At 45.5% G+C, this 17,390-nt stretch overlaps 1 protein-coding gene across 2 annotated transcripts in view; it reads left to right on the plus strand.

Moving 5' to 3' along the window:
* Window positions 1-17,390, plus strand: part of THBS4 (thrombospondin 4) — a 54,417-nt gene that overhangs the window by 23,764 nt on the left and 13,263 nt on the right. The window contains exons 4-13 of one of the 2 annotated variants that reach the window (XM_063128651.1): window positions 578-683; window positions 6,401-6,483; window positions 7,412-7,463; window positions 10,143-10,315; window positions 11,242-11,379; window positions 12,638-12,712; window positions 13,838-13,990; window positions 15,382-15,486; window positions 15,745-15,852; window positions 17,224-17,383. In XM_063128651.1, coding sequence (XP_062984721.1) covers window positions 578-683; window positions 6,401-6,483; window positions 7,412-7,463; window positions 10,143-10,315; window positions 11,242-11,379; window positions 12,638-12,712; window positions 13,838-13,990; window positions 15,382-15,486; window positions 15,745-15,852; window positions 17,224-17,383 — 1,153 coding nt within the window. Of the gene's footprint in view, window positions 1-577; window positions 696-6,400; window positions 6,484-7,411; window positions 7,464-10,142; window positions 10,316-11,241; window positions 11,380-12,637; window positions 12,713-13,837; window positions 13,991-15,381; window positions 15,487-15,744; window positions 15,853-17,223; window positions 17,384-17,390 lie in introns of those variants that run through there. The other variant, XM_063128650.1, reaches the window with a different exon arrangement.

Below are 17,390 nucleotides of genomic sequence, written 5' to 3' on the forward strand. Positions count from 1 at the left end.
GTTTGCAGGTTGGCTGGGAGCTAGGCATGTCTGGGCTCCAGAGGTGACAGTTGTGAGGATGGAGTGTGCAAGGGAAATGAGAGTTCATCAGTTCATATTCATCCCCTTGGAGAGTAGGGATTTCCTCACAGTTGTTTATGGCTTCTTTAGATAATCATATGACGCTCCAGTTTCGCTTCAGTGTCTAATGAGCACTTTTGGCAAGCACTTTTTAATTGTGAAAGCAAAGGAAAGCGCTCTTTTCGCTTGTATATTTGCTCTGCTCTGCTATACCACAGTGCCACCTAGAGCTTATGTAGCAAGAAAGCAGGAAAGGAAACACTGTAGTGCTCAGATCTCAGTTTTGCAATGAAAACAGAAGCAGATACGGGATTTAACAGCTGATTAACAGCCTTGTGTCGAAAAGATCTAATTTGCAAGTAGACCTTTTCCTCATGACTGGAGATTTCTGTGGCACTGTTTTTGTTACATGGGAAAGCAATCAGTATGCAAACTGTGTGTGTATCTGTTTCCACAATTCTAAACCAAATGCCTTTGCCTTCCTTCAGTCTTTGTCTTTTCTTTTTTGTTCTTCTAGGACACTTTAGAAGAGCTGAAGCTAATAGTGAGAGGGTCGTTGTCCCAAGCTGCGAGCTTACAAGACTGTTTCCTTCCACAGATTGAGCCGGCACTTCAATATCCAGGTAACGTTTGATGTTTCTGTTATATAGGGTGACCATATGAAAAGGAGGACAGGGCTCCTGTATCTTTAACGGTTGTATAGAAAAGGGAATTTCTCCATATATATGGAGAAACTGGTGAAATTCCCTCTTCATCACAACAGTTAAAGGTGCAGGAGCTATACTAGAGTGACCAGATTTAAAAGAGGGCAGGGCACCTGCAGCTTTAATTGTTGTGATGAAGAGGACATTTCACCAGGTTCCCCATATATACAAATGACACTTGCTGAAATTTCCTTTTCAATACAACTGTTAAATATACAGGAGCCCTGTCCTCCTTTTCATATGGTCACCCTAAGTTATATATTCCAAGAGTAACATGGAAGAGTATCCTAGTAATTATTTTTAGCCTAGCATTTTTGTGTGTGTGCCTTGGATATGATAGCAGTCCTGTAAGAGGAAACAAAGACATGCCTCCCTGAAAGCAACCAGTAGAGTCTCCATCTCTAGTGCCCCGGACACCAGACATTGTCCTTTAATTCTACAGCAGTTATAAGAGTAAAAGCAGCTATAGTTTGTTTCTGTCTACTCTGACCCATTCCTTCCAGGGTCCTGCTTTCTGTGTTTCCCATTTGTCTGCTGTGTCAAGCAAGTCTCCAGATGCCCCACACAGCAGGTGAAGGAAGGATCTGAACTAGGGTGACCATATGGAAAGGAGGCCAGGGCTCCTGTATCTTTGACAGTTGTTTCGAAAAGGAACTTCAGCAGGTGTCCTTTGTATGCGTGCAGCACCTGGTGAAATTCCCTCTTCATCACAACTGTTAAAGCTGCAGCAGCCCTGCACTCTTTTGTATCTGGTCAAGAGGGCAGGGCTCCTGCAGCTTTAACTGTTGTGATGGAGAGGGAGTTTCAGCAGGTGCTGCACGCATACAACTATTAAAGATAAAGGAGCCCTGGCCTCCTTTCCATATGGTCACCCAAGACTCTGGACCATATTTAGGAGAGTGTCTGGAGGCTGGGGAAACTGCGGCTCTTTCTATACCTAAGTGCCTTTGGGGAGGGAAGGGGGACGATCCTGGACTTACCTGCTTCTGGGATTGTCCCTGGGCATCTAAACGGAAGCATGACGTCCCGGAAGTAAGTTTTTTTAAAAAAGCCTTGACCCTTCTCCCTCACCCACCCCTGATGTCCTTGGACTCCCCCTGGCCTGGCTCCTTCCCTTTGCTGACCTCCGCTGCTCATGGAGAGGAGGGAAGAAGCCAGGACGGGCACCCACAGTCCTCAGGATCATCCCGGGACCATGGGTAATACCGGGATAACCAAGGTCTCAGTTATCCCGGGAAAATGCAGGGATCATCCCTGCATGCTCCCAGGATCCCCTGTGGATGCACAGGGATGATCCTGGGTGGAAAGGCAGGTGTAGAAAGGGCCTGTGTTTGCACTCTTAGCTGAAAACCTGAAAGGGCATCAGCTGGTGTTTGAAGCGGCAGCCCCACTGAAGGGATGCGTGCACTAGATCATTTCTTACCGAGAGAAGAAGTTCGCACTTCATCATAATTGATGGATCTTTTAAAAGGAAGGTGGCTGCATCCAAGAATATTTCCCCAAAACAATATGGCAGGGAAGAAGGGTGTCGAGAAAAGGAAAAAAGGATGGAAGTAGCCTCTTAGCAGCCCACAACCATACCTTAAGACAAACTGTTCACCTCTGTAAAAGCTGAAAGCATACTATGAACTTTGCTGTGGTCATAATAATAATTATTTTTAAAGAGCGAACTCAATGTAAAATGTGCTTGAAAACTGCACCAGGAATGTTGGGTGGGGGGAGGGAGGTTTTTGACATCGCAAGCATTAGCCAATCAGTGCTGTGCACAGCCAGTATTTACTGCAAACTGGCAGAACTGATTTCCCTTTCAATTTAATCCTGGGGCAGGTACATGTACATCTGCATACAGTGTGGAGAATGCCTTCTCACAGCCGCTTAGTCACTCAAATTAGGCTATTTTAGGGTTGTGGAAGGTTTATTAACTATGCCAACAACCCACACTCACCAGGTTCAGGCGACACAATAAACCACGGTTCCTGCCTGCTGCGGCTTGAAAATTCAAAATGGCTGCTGGCATATACTGCAAACCACAGTGGCTTAAATAAGCCATGGTGGGTTGTGTTGATTAGGGTGAGCATATGAAAAGGAGGACAGGGCTCCTGTATCTTTAACAGTTGCATAGAAAAGGGAATGTCAGCAAGTGTTATTTGTATATATGGAGAACCTGGTGAAATTACTTCTTCATCACAACAGTTAAAGCTGCAGGAGCTATACTAGAGTGACCAGATTTAAAAGAGGGCAGGGCACCTGCAGCTTTAGCTGTTGTGATGAAGAGGAAATTTCACTAGGTTCTCCATATATACAAATGCCACCTGCTGAAATTCCTTTTTCAATACAACTGTTAAAGATACAGGAGCCCTGTCCTCCTTTTCATATGGTCACCCTAGAGTTGAACATGCGAACCAGGTCAGTGTATGTCTGTATAGACACCCTTTCTGTCCCCCTCCTTTTCTGGGGAGGTAGCAGTGGCGCTACTTTGATGCAGCTACTGTAAGATCCATCAATGAAGAAGGAAGGGGGAACCAGCTTGGACGCCTTTTATCCCATTCCTCCCCCTTTGCTAGCAGGGTATGAGGTCATGCTAAGAAGTTATTTCTTCTTTGAGGTTAGATGTGTATGTTCTTAGAAAACTAATACCTTGGCTTGTGTTGTACTGTGGGCATGTTTTCTAGTAAACCTGTTAAATAGATATATCGAAACAGTAGCCAAAAACAATTTAAACTGAATATTTTACCATATGTAGGCAAAAAAATTGCATATCATCAGCATGGTTGTTTTTGCCTTTTGCGTAGTAGTTGAAATGAAGGTAGTGGCGGCTGACTTTGGGAGATTTATTTATTTATTTAAGGAGTTTTATGCCGCCATTCAGCCAAAAAAGGCTCTCACGGCGGCTTACAAAAGTATTTCTTGACAGTCCCTGCCCACAGGCTTACAATCTAAAAGACATGACACAAAAGAAAAGGGGATTGGGACAGAGGAGGAGGAGGAGGGGGGAAAGGAAAGCAAATTCAGGCACTACAATCTTAGTTGGAAAGTTCAGCAGTTACAGTTGACAGCAGGAGGGAGGGGGCTCTCAGCTGGAGCTGGACCCAGGCACGGTGGAGAGGTGCCTGGCTGCTGCTTCCTCCCTCACTGGTGGCCTCTGCAGAGACAGTTGGTAGCAGGAGGGAGGGGGCTCTCAGCTGGAGCTGGACCCAGGCACGGTGGAGAGGTGCCTGGCTGCTGCTTCCTCCCTCACTGGTGGCCTCTGCAGAGACAGTTGGTAGCAGGAGGGAGGGGGCTCTCAGCTGGAGCTGGACCCAGGCACGATGGAGAGGTGCCTGGCTGCTGCTTCCTCCCTCACTGGTGGCCTCTGCAGAGACAGTTGATAGCAGGAGGGAGGGGGCTCTCAGCTGGAGCTGGACCCAGGCGCGGTGGAGAGGTGCCTGGCTGCTGCTTCCTCCCTCACTGGTGGCCTCTGCAGAGACAGTTGGTAGCAGGAGGGAGGGGGCTCTCAGCTGGAGCTGGACCCAGGCACGGTGGAGAGGTGCCTGGCTGCTGCTTCCTCCCTCACTGGTGGCCTCTCCAGAGACAGTTGATAGCAGGAGGGAGGGGGCTCTCAGCTGGAGCTGGACCCAGGCGCGGTGGAGAGGTGCCTGGCTGCTGCTTCCTCCCTCACTGGTGGCCTCTCCAGAGACAGTTGATAGCAGGAGGGAGGGGGCTCTCAGCTGGAGCTGGACCCAGGCGCAGTGGAGAGGTGCCTGGCTGCTGCTTCCTCCCTCACTGGTGGCCTCTGCAGAGACAGTTGGTAGCAGGAGGGAGGGGGCTCTCAGCTGGAGCTGGACCCAGGCACGGTGGAGAGGTGCCTGGCTGCTGCTTCCTCCCTCACTGGTGGCCTCTGCAGAGACAGTAGGTAGCAGGAGGGAGGGGGCTCTCAGCTGGAGCTGGACTCAGGCACAGTGGAGAGGTGCCTGGTTGCTGCTTCCTCCCTCACTGGTGGCCTCTCCAGAGACAGTTGGTAGCAGGAGGGAGGGGGCTCTCAGCTAGAGCTGGACTCAGGCACGGTGGAGAGGTGCCTGGTTGCTGCTTCCTCCCTCACTGGTGGCCTCTCCAGAGACAGTTGGTAGCAGGAGGGAGGGGGCTCTCAGCTGGAGCTGGACCCAGGCACGGTGGAGATGTGCCTGGCTGCTGCTTTCTCCCTCCCTCAGATTTGGTGTGGCTTGGATATCTTTGCTCAGGACGCAATGGCAGCTGTATTTCTTCCTCTTAGGACAGCTCTACATATTATGATTTCTGCCTGCAAGAACCACCAGTCTTACAAATTGCTTGTCACTGTGTGTGTCCACTCATTATATGCTTGCTGTGGGAAGTGATAGAATCTAAGGCCAGACACCTCGTGTCAAATCATTACGAGCTTGGGATAAAAAGTAGGCAATAATACCATGAGCTTCGTTAAATGAGCAATTTATAGCATGCTTGTTACTGAGAGCTGACAGACAGTGGGCGCCCATTGATTTGAAGCTGTGTAAGTGTGTGGAGGCATCTTTTCACTGATACAGAGTTGAGCAGAGTGAGAAAAATACTTTCAGAACCCAATTGTTAGTTGCTATTTGCTGTGCGTTTCGGCCATGTAACCTATGCTGAGAAGTTTCAGGGCAGGATATTCCACGTTCAGTCCTGCCCATGTGGCTTCGCAACTGTGAGGCTACAGGTTTGGGGGGCATCAGCATTGAAAGCGGCGGCACGTAGACAGCCCCTGGGATGTGTTCTTTTTCAGTCATATAGGTGAATTATGAACTTGGAAGATTATTATTTGCTTTTATACCCTGATAAAATTGATTTTCTATTCAATTCCCCAGAGAGGCTTACACATTAAAACGTACACAAATACAATAAAAACTCATGTAACAGTGTTAAAAACTAATACACAGTGCCTAGAGGTAAATGCACCTCTAAAACTGACTTTAAAAGGTCTTTGCCCCATGGGGGGGAATTCCATACCTTAGGCAATACATCCGAGAAAGCCCATCCTTTGGTAGCCAGCAGACAGGGCCACCTTTATCCCTACAGACATGGGAAGACAGTAAACCATCTTCAGCTGCTCTCAAAATTAATTGTTCGGATTCAGTAAAGGAAATGCATTGCTTTGGATGTCATCTACATGCGCAAACAGTGTACCTACAGTGTTCAATCTGTGGTGGCTGTAGTAAAACATTCAGATCATCACTGAATCCTCTCTAGTTACTCTTCAAGTAGCAAACATGTGGGCCAGCCCTTGGGCTGCAATCTTGAAGCTACTAGACCAAGTTTGCAAATCTATGTACAATTACTTCGGAGTAATCTCCACTGGAACAGCATAACATCAGTCCTGGAAGTAAATCCTCTCGAAACTTTATTGGGGCTTTAAAAAGGTTTATAACACTAGTGACAACTGTTGGGGCCCAGGACACACTCTATGTACAGTTTTCAAACTGTTTCAAAGTGTCATATCCTGCTTGGTGTAGGTTCAGATGGCAAGATAATTGACGCCTAAATCCTAGATTAATGGGATCACGGTATGATCTGAAGCAATGTGAATGATGGAAAGGGCTATATAAGAGTTTATTTCTGAACCTACCACATGACATAATTTAAATGCTTTCAATTTATTATTGCAGGTGACTTTAACAGGCAATTATTAGGTCACATGATGCAAATGAATCAAATATTAGGTGATGTGAAAGATCTTCTGAGACAACAGGTATTTGAAGACTTTTTTTTTTTATAGTATATACATTTTGCTAGCCACTAGCCAAATGGGTATCTTATCTCTGCAGAAAATTCATCCACGTTTGAAGCATTGGTGCAAACCTCTGCATCACAATAAGAAATTTATACATTATGATCCACTGCAGCTTTAGCGAGGGAATTGATTGTTGTTAAATATGCATGGCATAGTTCATTCCTGAATCATACCACTGAGCAAATTCCAGGAAAGAACATGAAGATATGCCTAACTTTATAAAATTATTTATGAGCCTGACCCTGCAAACTTTTCCAGACTTGGCAAAATTATGGAGACCCTGGAGCTAACTTTGTGACGTATAAAAGCAATAAAAATAAGGCAAGATTGAGGTCAGGTATGTGCTACGGTTGACTAGACTTTCTCAGAAAAATCCCAAACTTTATTTAACTGTTGATCACTACTCAGTTGCTATCTAGTTTCACATGTGCTGCTTATATATGATACAACCTGTTTTGGGCCAGTCCTGATATTTTAGAGTAGGGTTATAATTCAGCAATTAATTTAAGCACAGGATGAAGTTGAAATTTATTCAGCAAATGATCAATTACAAAGTTTAAGAATAAAGCATTAATTCTCTGCTTAGGGAACATGGCCTTTTGAGCTCAGTAATAAATATTGCATGTTTTACATAGTTCTGCTAAAGGTAACAGAAGGCTAAAATATGAAATTGTGGCTATTTATATGAAGTAGACTTGTCATAAGGTCCAATATGAACAATTATGCCAATATAAACACAATACTGAGTAAGTATTTGCCAATCTAGGCTATACTATTCAATTGTATTAATTCTGTTCTCTGCATTTTCTGGACAATATGTAATAGTGCTAGTAGCAATTCAAGATAAATGAGATTGATGAATATATTTATTTTATGTAACTTCAAGGTTAAAGAAACAACTTTTTTGAGGAATACAATCGCTGAATGCCAGGCATGTGGTAAGTACTTTTGTATTTCCTGATTTAAAAGATGATTTTATGAACTGTACAGTCAAACCACAAAGGTAACAGTTGTTGTCCTTAGCCACTAACTATACACACTTATTTGTTTGTAAGTAAACATCACCGAATTTCATGGGATTTCTTTCCATGTAAAAATGTAGCATGGCCTTAATTGAGTAATCTACTGATTAAAACAATAGGCATGTGAGTACCCAAGTAAACGAGCACCCAAAAGTTAAAAAAAATGCTTTGCAGGCTTCTGAAGATAATGATAAATATTTGTCACACTAATACCTACACATCAAAATGAACAATGAATGGGAAATAACCCAGGGGCTGTTTTCACGGTGCTGAGTTGGTGCCGCCTCCCTCAGAAGCCCTGCAGAATTCATTTCCCTCAGTTTTCCTAATCCCAATGTCAAGGAGTCCAACTGGGTACCAGAGCCCCCCCCCCCCCCCAGCCCTCCTCCTGGTGGAAGGTGACCAATCGCTGGTTGCCTTCCAGCTGGACATCAGGAAAAACTTCCTGACTGTTAGAGCAGTACGACAATGGAATCAGTTACCTAGGGAGGTCGTGGCCTCTCCCACACTAGAAGCATTCAAGAGGCAGCTGGACAACCATCTGCCAGAAAAGCTTTAGGGTGGATTCCTGCATTGAGCAGGGGGTTGGACTCGATGGCCTTGTAGCCCCCTTCCAACTCTGCTATTCTATGATCCTACCAGGAACCGCCCCCGGATTGGCCCCAGAGCGATGTCAGATGGCGGAAGAGCCATACTGACCTCGCTCACAGAAAAAGTCGGGTAAGTCCCCGACTTTTTCAATGCACAGCTTCACTGCGGTGGCTGCGAAGCTCAACAGCTAAGGTCCTCCTCCGAGTGCCTACTCCGAGGGAAGCTTGGAGGATGGCAACAAGGGAGAGGGCCTTTTCAGTGGTTGCCCCCCGACTGTGGAATGATCTCCCCGATGAAGCTCGCCTGGTGCCAACATTGTTATCTTTTTGGTGCCTGGTCAAGACTTTTCTCTTCTCCAAGGCATTATAACAGCATTTAACAATGTTAAGTTTGTTTTTAATGGATCCCAGAATTGTTGTTTTTAAATGGATACTGTTGTTTTTATACTGTTTTTTATGTTTTTGATGGTTTTTAAATTTTGTATTCTTTTAATGTTTACCATTTTTAATTGTTGTAAACCGCCCAGAGAGCTTCGGCTGTGGGGTGGTATATAAATGTAATAAAATAAATAAATAAATCTGTGTTATATCTCTGACACAGCACAGATCCGCAGCCACTGCAGGTCTTTCACTGCGTATAGACAGCCCCCCAGTTGTGAACACTTTTATTTTTAACTGAATATCCTAATGGGGGATAGAGCTGTTATTACTTTTCTCTTAAACAGGAAGTAGATGAACTCACAACAGCAATACAGAACTGCCCTTCTTATGTGAAACCAGGATCACTTCAGTCGCATTCCCTATACAAATATTTTTTCCTTGTAAAAAATTCAGTGTTCGCCCATATTTTTGTGTGCTGTCATGTGGAATGAATGCACATGGCTCTGTGTGTCCCCATGACTGCAATTATATGGAGAAGGAAGCCCTGAGTGGTGAGCAAAGCTAACATCAGGGGTCAACTTTACTAGGCATCTGCTAGGGCCCATGTCCCAGAAAGCTGCACATTGCTGACCCCCATCCCCCATCCAGAGCCCTGTAGCTGTCATGTCTAGCCCTGCTCCCCCTGGGTCGGAAGAAGGTGTTTCAGGTGATCAATCAGAATCAGACTCTGAAGTAGAGAAGTTGGCACCAGAAATAGGCCAGTCTTTACCAGTGGGGTAGAAAGCTCTCACAGGCTCTTCACCAGCTGGTGGTAAACTTTCTCCAGAACTTATTTCATCAAGGGCAAATAATACACAGTCAGTGGGAAGCCAACATTCTTCCGAAGGAGAGAGCACGGACAGATTAGTCGATCCTAGAGTACGCCACAGATTAAAACTGGCGGAGTGAAAGGAAGGCGAGAGAAAGTCAGCCTGGCTCAAATCGCGTCAGAAGCCACCTCAGAACTAGTCTCTCTGAAGTTAATGCATCTTGGGAAAAGGCTTTCCATTCTTCTTGAAAGGACAATTGTCTCGCTTACTTTGCATAATCTTGCCTAGGGGAAAGTTCCAAGAGATTAGACTCTCTTCAGGTGGGAAGAGATGTTTATTGCTTAAATAAAGCTTTGTGGATTACTTAGCAGGCCTTGTAATTGTCTCCCAAGAAGGCAGGAGGTTTTGAGGAACACGACAGCAGCCTCCCTTCCTCCTTGTTGCTTCTCCAAGCATATGAGCAGCAACGAGAGGAAGGAGAAAGGGCAACATCTTCCATTTGCCCTGCCTACCTTTCTTTCTGAGCATAGTGGGCCCGGAGAGAGGGTAGGGGGTGGAGCAATCAAAAGGGCAGTGTTGATGGTGGCAAGGCAAGGTTCTGCCAGAATCTGGAGCCAACAGTGATGGCAGGGCTCCTGTGGCATGTGCTGTGTGTTCATCACAGAATTATCTCAGAAGGTAACTGCTCTGATCCAGCTGGAGGATTGATCCACTACCTTGCTGGGTGCCTTCTTTTTTTTTTTTTTTTAGGATTTGTCTCAGTCTTTGCCAATCAGTAGCAAGATGGCTAAAAGTGCTGTCCTTTATGACCACAGGACTGGGTACTGGGAGCTTTACCACTCCACTCCCACCACCCCCTAAGCCCAAATGTGAAGGCAACTCTTGTTTCCGAGGGGTGCGGTGCACAGACACAGCAGATGGATTTCAGTGTGGGCCTTGTCCCGAAGGCTTCACTGGAAATGGAGTTATTTGCACAGATATTGATGAGGTAAAAAAAAGTGTATGTTTTTGTCTGTCTGTCTGTTTGTTAAAAGGACTCATATAGACCCCAGTGAGAGAGAGCGGGAAACATGTGCGTCTAGGGGCCAGAGAAATCCAGGATGTGTCTTCATTCTTCGACTGAGGGTAGCCTCCAGGTTCTCAAGGGGCAGGTGCCCTGAGGGTAAAATATGTGAGTTCCCTCTTCAGGTGTTAAAACCTTAGAAGTGGGGATTCAGAAGTTTCAGTCAGGACCAAAACAGAGATTACTTTAAATCTGTGTTAAGCAATTATTATTATTTTCTCTAGAGGAGTGACAGGGTCCACAGTTCAGATTCAGACTCTAGCTTGGGGGAGTGGGGGAGGGCTTTTAAGTTCTGGATCAGGCCCTCTACATCTACTGAAGTAAAAATGAAAAAAGGCATAACTCTGGGAGTCTCCAACCTGTTACCCATCAGGTTTCCTGCCCCTCCTGGCTTTTTTTAACTGGGAGGATGGCATGGTGCAAAATGAAGGGCTACCCTCCATCACCATCCTTATTTGGGTTCAAAATAATGGTTTTGGGGTTTGGAGCTCAGGCCCCACCTCTGCATTGTAGTTTGTTTCTTAAGGAACTTACTTTTCTTTCAGTCTCATTAGTTTGCCTTCTGGGAAATCAGTGTTATGCGACCAGCAATGCCCATCATGGCACCAATTTTATGAATGGGGCAGTGTGCCCCCATGGCAGCTATTTTGTGAGAATGCCCACGGCTTTCTCAAAATTTGACAGCCTCAAAAGGTTGGGAACCCCAATTGTAACTGCTGGACCCAGATGTAGAGAAATGTTGGGTTTTGCCTTCAATTTATGCTTCTAACAGTTGTCTGAATGGACATTAGGTTTGCTGGCTGGATGCTTTATCATTCATATGTTGAATAAATCTAATGTTTGCCTTTTAGTGCCGATATAATCCATGCTTCCCAGGGGTGAGATGTGTGAACATGGCTCCGGGTTTCAGGTGTGAGGCCTGCCCACCAGGATACATTGGGCAGATCGTTCAAGGACTGGGAATAAACACTGCCAAAAATAACAAACAGGTGTGTGGTCTCATTGCCATCTGTCAGAAGCAAGTAATGCTGGTCTCTTTCTCTGAAGTGTATTAGACAACTGAGCTTATTTTTCTTCTTTAAAGATATAAATGAGTTGTCTATATAAATGTCTGCATCGTTTCTGAATGTATGTGTTTTATTGCTGTAAACTGCCTTGAGAGGGCTTCTTGCTGCCTTGAAAGGCGGCAAAGAATATTTTAAATAAATAAATAAAATAAATGTTGTTGTTGTATACCACCCAATAGCTAAAGCTGTCTGGGCGGTTTACAAAAGATTAGAACTTTCAAAATACAATATAAAATATAATATAAAAACCATTTAAATACAAAAACCATTAAAAACAAACAACACTGAAGATTCTAGGACCGGTTAAAACCTTATCATATGCTGTAACATGCCTAGGAGCAGTGGAAGCTGGTGGCTCTGATGTCCGTGGGTTGGTGAATCCTCTCCAGGTTTCAGTCAGACCCAGTCAGAACTCTGAAGCAGAACTCCTCAGAATTCTGATTGTTTCTGACTGAAACCTGGAGCCCCACTGACATCGGAGCTACCAGCCTCCACTGCCAGGGCGTAGACGAAAGGCTTAACTTGGTGTTGAAAGGATGGGACTGTCTATATGGCGGCGGGTTGATGGTGTGATAAGCGAACTCCTGCACTTTTGCTGCTTCGGGGTGGTGGCAGCTAACCCAATGCAGTAGCAAGAGTGCAGGGTTTCCAGTGGCCGGGCCTGCCTGCCCCCTGCCCTCTGCCTGGGTGGACGGTGACCAATCAGGGTCGCCATCCACCTGGTCACATCTCCACAATGACTCTGGAGTGAGGATAGATGGTGGTTGTGCTTTACTCGTCTCGCTCCGGAGAAAAGAGTTGGGGTAAAGCCTCAACTTTTTTTTCTTCGCAGCTTCACAGGAAAGCCCCAGAGTGGGTGCAAGGTGGCTGCTGTGTTGTATAATTGACATAGCGCCATCACGCATCCACCCTGGGACTGTGTGTATAGACAGCCCTGATGACAGCAGAATAGTTGCACAGTGTGTTCTGACTGGTATCACGAGGAGCCCTCGTTCTGTAAGCACACTAGAACCATCTCCTGCTGTGGCCTTTTCCTGTCCTTTCAGTTTGTTTCTCAATTAGCATTAACACCAGATTATTATTTTTTAAAATCTGCTTTTAAAGACTTCTGCATGTAGTCATTTTATACTGGAATAGGCAGCTCACTGAAATAAACTTGCTTTCTTTTTTATGGTATTAGGTCTGTTCCGACATCGATGAATGTCAGGATGGAAATGGAGGCTGTGTCTCAAATTCCCAGTGCATAAATACTGTGGTAAGGACATGTCCGAATTTGACAATTCTGTCCCAAAAGCAAACACCATTCACACAAAACACCTTAAAAGGGAATAGCATTTCAATGGCACAATTGCAATGATCACTTGAAGGCCATCCAGATGATGATAACAGTTGTGTGAAGCCAGCAGATAAAGCTTTGTAGGCACATTCGACTCCCATTCCGCTCTACCACGTTGGCCCACACATGGTTCAGTCACCATCCATGAACAAGAGAATTCCGTATGTGGCACCCCAACCATGAACTTGCAACAAGAATAACATATTAACTGATGCATAGCTTTCTAGCCCAGATTCCTATGCCATATTTCACCAACCCAACGCCTTCCAGATGTTTTGGACTACAACTCCCATCAGCACCAGCCAGCATAGTCAGTGGTTAAGGATTATGGGAGACTGAGAATGAATCATGGGATTTCACATTCCCTCCTCCCCTCTCCAGAGCAAACTTCTCCATAGTCATAATAACCACATTTAAAGAATATTGGACTTTTATTGTCCGCTCATCACTTCTTACTCATGATTGTTATGGGTTCTTTAGATGATGACTTGACCCTCCAGTTTCACTTCAGTGTCTACAGAGCACTTTTGGCAAGGTTTTTTTTAGAGCGGGGGAAATGCAGTTCTTAATTGTGAAAGTGAAAGAACCTCAACTACGTAGCATAAGATAGTTCTGCGCAACTGTGACCCACCTCTCCAAATGTGATTCACCTTCCAAAAATTGTGCCTTGGCATTCCTATTCTCTTTGCACGGGAGAGAAACCCTCTTCTGAATAGAAACCAGATAGAGTTTCAACATACTTTTTCGGCACACTTATCAGTAGCAATTTTATTTTTCACTATTTAATCATGAATATATCCAAGAGCAGCAAGCCTTTGAAACTTGCTGAATGTCTGTGCAACCCTGACTTGGGTGCCTCAGGGCTGTTCTGAAATGTTTCCTATGACATTCCTGTCTAAAAGCAAATGAAATATGTTTTTTACATCAGAAGTCTTGTTTTTTGCAAATCAGTTAATTAATCAACTGAGATTTCTTTAATTGGGCAACGGCCCTAGTTAAAAGCAATGAATGTGTGGCTTATGGGCTTGTTTGCTTTCCTCAAAGGGTTCCTACCGCTGTGGAGCTTGCAAGATAGGATTTACTGGCGACCAGGTCAGGGGGTGCAGGGCTGAGCGAAGCTGTAAGAATCGAGGCCTGAACCCTTGCAGCATCCATGCCCAATGCTCTGAAGTACGGCAAGGAGATATCGCATGTGTGGTAAGTTGATGCTCTTGCTGATTTTTTTCCATAACTTGATGACATTCTTCAATAAAAAACATAATTTGGGATACATCCGTGTTTTTTGTTTTGTTTTAAATCACCTTATGTTGCGCTGTCTGTTGGGGAGAAACATTGTATATCCCCATATTTTTAAAAAAATCCAAATGAATCCATTCAGGGTGCGGTCCTACTGTCCCTGGGAGACAGCCCCAGTAGCTGTAGGATTTCTCGGTTTTTTGTCTCCGAAGGTGGAGAGAGAGGCCTCTCCCAGGGAGCCTCCCCAGTGTATGCTCTCTCGATGGCTAAGGAGGAAGAGAACCCACATCGCTGCGTCGCATCCCTCTTCCCATCACACACATGCTTCCCCTTTGCCTTTGGTGTCCCCTTCTTACCTTTGCTGCTGGGCTGGCTGTATGGAGAGCTGGAAGTAAGAACATAAGAACCCAGGAAGAGCCATGCTGGATCAGACCAAGGGTCCATCTAGTCCAGCACTCTGTTCACACAGTAGCCAACCAGCCATTGGCCAGGGATGAACAAGCAGGACATGGTGCAACAGCACCCTCCCACCCATGTTCCCCAGCAACTGGTGCACCCAGGCTTACTGCCTCGAATACCGGGGATAGCACACAACCATCAGGGCTAGTAGCCACTGATAGCCTTTGCCTCCAGGAATGAGCATGATGACGGCAATAGAGGATGGGCGGCTGCTCTAAAGAGCCCTGCCAGCAGTTCTCTCACTGTGGCAAATGCCAATGAGGGAAAGTGGCTAGCGGGGCTCTCCAGAGCACCCACTGGAGGCAGGAGGGCGGCGGCAGGGGCAAGGGGGAGCAGCGCAGTTCACTGCTCTTCCTGCTCCGCCGCCTGATGCAGGCACCTCACCCTGCTTCATGGTGATAGAAAGAGAGACTCAACCTCATAAGTGTCCTCTACGGACCTCTTCACAGCCAGGGCTACTCTGACGTTAGAGAGCGCTAAAAGGGAAGCATTCTGGAGGTGCTCCCTGGGTGTGCCTGGAAAGGCTGTGGATCCAGAGAACCTGCAGCCTTCTTGTGCCAACACCTTTCCAGAATTGGGGGAGAGCTACACCAGCCCTGGGGCTAGCGTCCTTCATTTCCCACCCATTGGAATGGGAGCGAAACAGTTCAAGAAAGAAAGACAGAAAATGGGGAAAGGAAGACGTGGCTCCCCTGTTCGCTTTGCCCTGCTGGCAGAGCTCCCCACACTAAACGGTAGGATCGTTTTGCCCAAAAGCATTTGGCCCTGAGTAGGTCATGACACTGTCCCCTTGGGAGCCTATTGCAAGTCCTCTGCATTCCTATACCAAAGGGACCGTGCGGCACAATGGCACCTCCAGCCTTGCTTTAGTCCTGTAATACGTTTTCTCGCAGTGTGGCATTGGCTGGGCTGGCGATGGCTTTGTGTGTGGAAAAGATCTCGATATCGACGGCTATGCTGATGAAGAACTTCCCTGCTCGGCTGAAAGCTGCAGGAAGGTAAGGAGATCTTATCGGGGTCTGGATAAGAAGACTAAAAATGGTGTTTTCGTTGACCTTCGTTGTAACCACCATTCTATTGGGGAAGGGCATTTGCAAGGTGAGAAACGAGGCAACCCACCCACCCCCAGCAACCTTTCCCAATCTGCTGCCCTTCAGATGTGCCAGAGTGCAACTCCCATTGTTGTGGTCCAATACAACTGGAAGGCAACAGGTTGGGGTCATTGCTTCTCTCTGACCATCTTGTTTTCCCTCTAGGACAACTGCAAATTTGTTCCAAACTCTGGACAAGAAGATGCTGATGGAGATGGAATAGGAGATGCCTGCGATGATGATGCCGACGGGGATGGCATTCCCAACAATGAGGTACCGGTTACACATATTGGGTTTATTTATTTATTTATTACATTTTTATACCGCCCAATAGCCGAAGTTCTGGGTTAGATCCAGATCTATAGTTAAGTTTAGAGTAGACCAATGAAATGAATGGATCTTGAGTTAGACATGGCTAATGTCCTAATGAGTTCAGTGGGTCTGCTCTAATCTTGACTATAGATCTGGTTCTAACCAATTATTCATTTTTTGTAATTTACATCTGTCCTATATCTAGCTACATTGGCACAAACCAGACAACATCAACCGTCCTATCAGGCATTGCTTTACCTGCACATATTCTAATGTGATGTATGTCACCATCTACCAAAAGGGATGGGAGAACCAGGAATGCTTGAGCTTGCTGAAATTCTCTAAATCTTACTTCAAAGTTCAGTCTGGCTTGCTTCTGTTCTTGTTTGCAATTTGCTTTTCAGTTTGTTCAGACGGGGGAAAATACACATTTTTCAAAACTTGCACATTTTTAAAAATGCATACTTGAAGTTGTGCCTGTTTTAGCATTGCAAATGCGAACACAAGTTTGAGAATTTACAAAAAAATTAAATAGACAGGCACTCCTGTTCACATTTGGGGTTGCAAATGGGGCATTTTCGGGTGATTTGTGCACTGAACTGAAATTCTCATTCATCCATATCTACGATAGTGCTTGTTTGCCACGGATGCAGATTAAACTGGTGAGTCTCTATGCAAACAGACCAAACCAGCTATTAAAAATGGTGACAGAAATCGATGGGGGAGCATTTCGATCACTCAGGACATTTTGTAGCAGACATTTAAGCACTGATGTGCATCAGCAAGAAAGCTCAAAAGGGAGATTCCAGCGTAAGCCACAGAACTGAAATCATTTGCAAATTTCAGTCTGTGGAATTTGGACTCAAACGAGACTGGCGATAGCAAACTCACTCCAGAAAGTTACTGTCTCTCTATCGGTGTTTATTTCTTTTATTAATCTTGCCATGTCAAATGATCATCAAGAGGGGACCAGTTGGGAATGTGTCTCACCCCTTGCTTTGAATCTTCTAGCGGCTTGATTGGGTTGTATATTAATTTGTGCTCTGCATAGGAAGATGACACCATTTAGGCCTCACTTTGCAAAACCAAGCAAAAAAGTAACAGCCAGCTTTCTATACTCAGAGTATTTATAACCATTTCAGACCATCTTTTCAAGTGGTCTCTGGCCTACTAAAACTTATGCCATGATATAGTTCTTAATCTTCAAAGCACCACAAGACCTTTCACTGTTTCCACTTGCTGTCACTTGCAAAAGGAAAGTCAGTAGTCCTGATGAGTACTGGTGTTGTGCAAGAGCTGTAGTCGAAAGGAGTTGGCTTTTCTCTGTTTCAGGATAACTGTGTGCTGGCTTCTAACGTTAACCAGAGAAATAGCGACCAGGATATCTTTGGCGATGCTTGTGACAATTGCCGCAATGTCTTAAACAATGACCAGCGAGACACTGACGGAGATGGCAAAGGAGATGCTTGTGATGATGACATGGATGGGGACGGTGGGTA

The sequence above is a fragment of the Elgaria multicarinata genome, chromosome 6 (assembly GCF_023053635.1).
Source record: "Elgaria multicarinata webbii isolate HBS135686 ecotype San Diego chromosome 6, rElgMul1.1.pri, whole genome shotgun sequence".
In the NCBI taxonomy this organism is placed as follows: domain Eukaryota; kingdom Metazoa; phylum Chordata; class Lepidosauria; order Squamata; family Anguidae; genus Elgaria; species Elgaria multicarinata.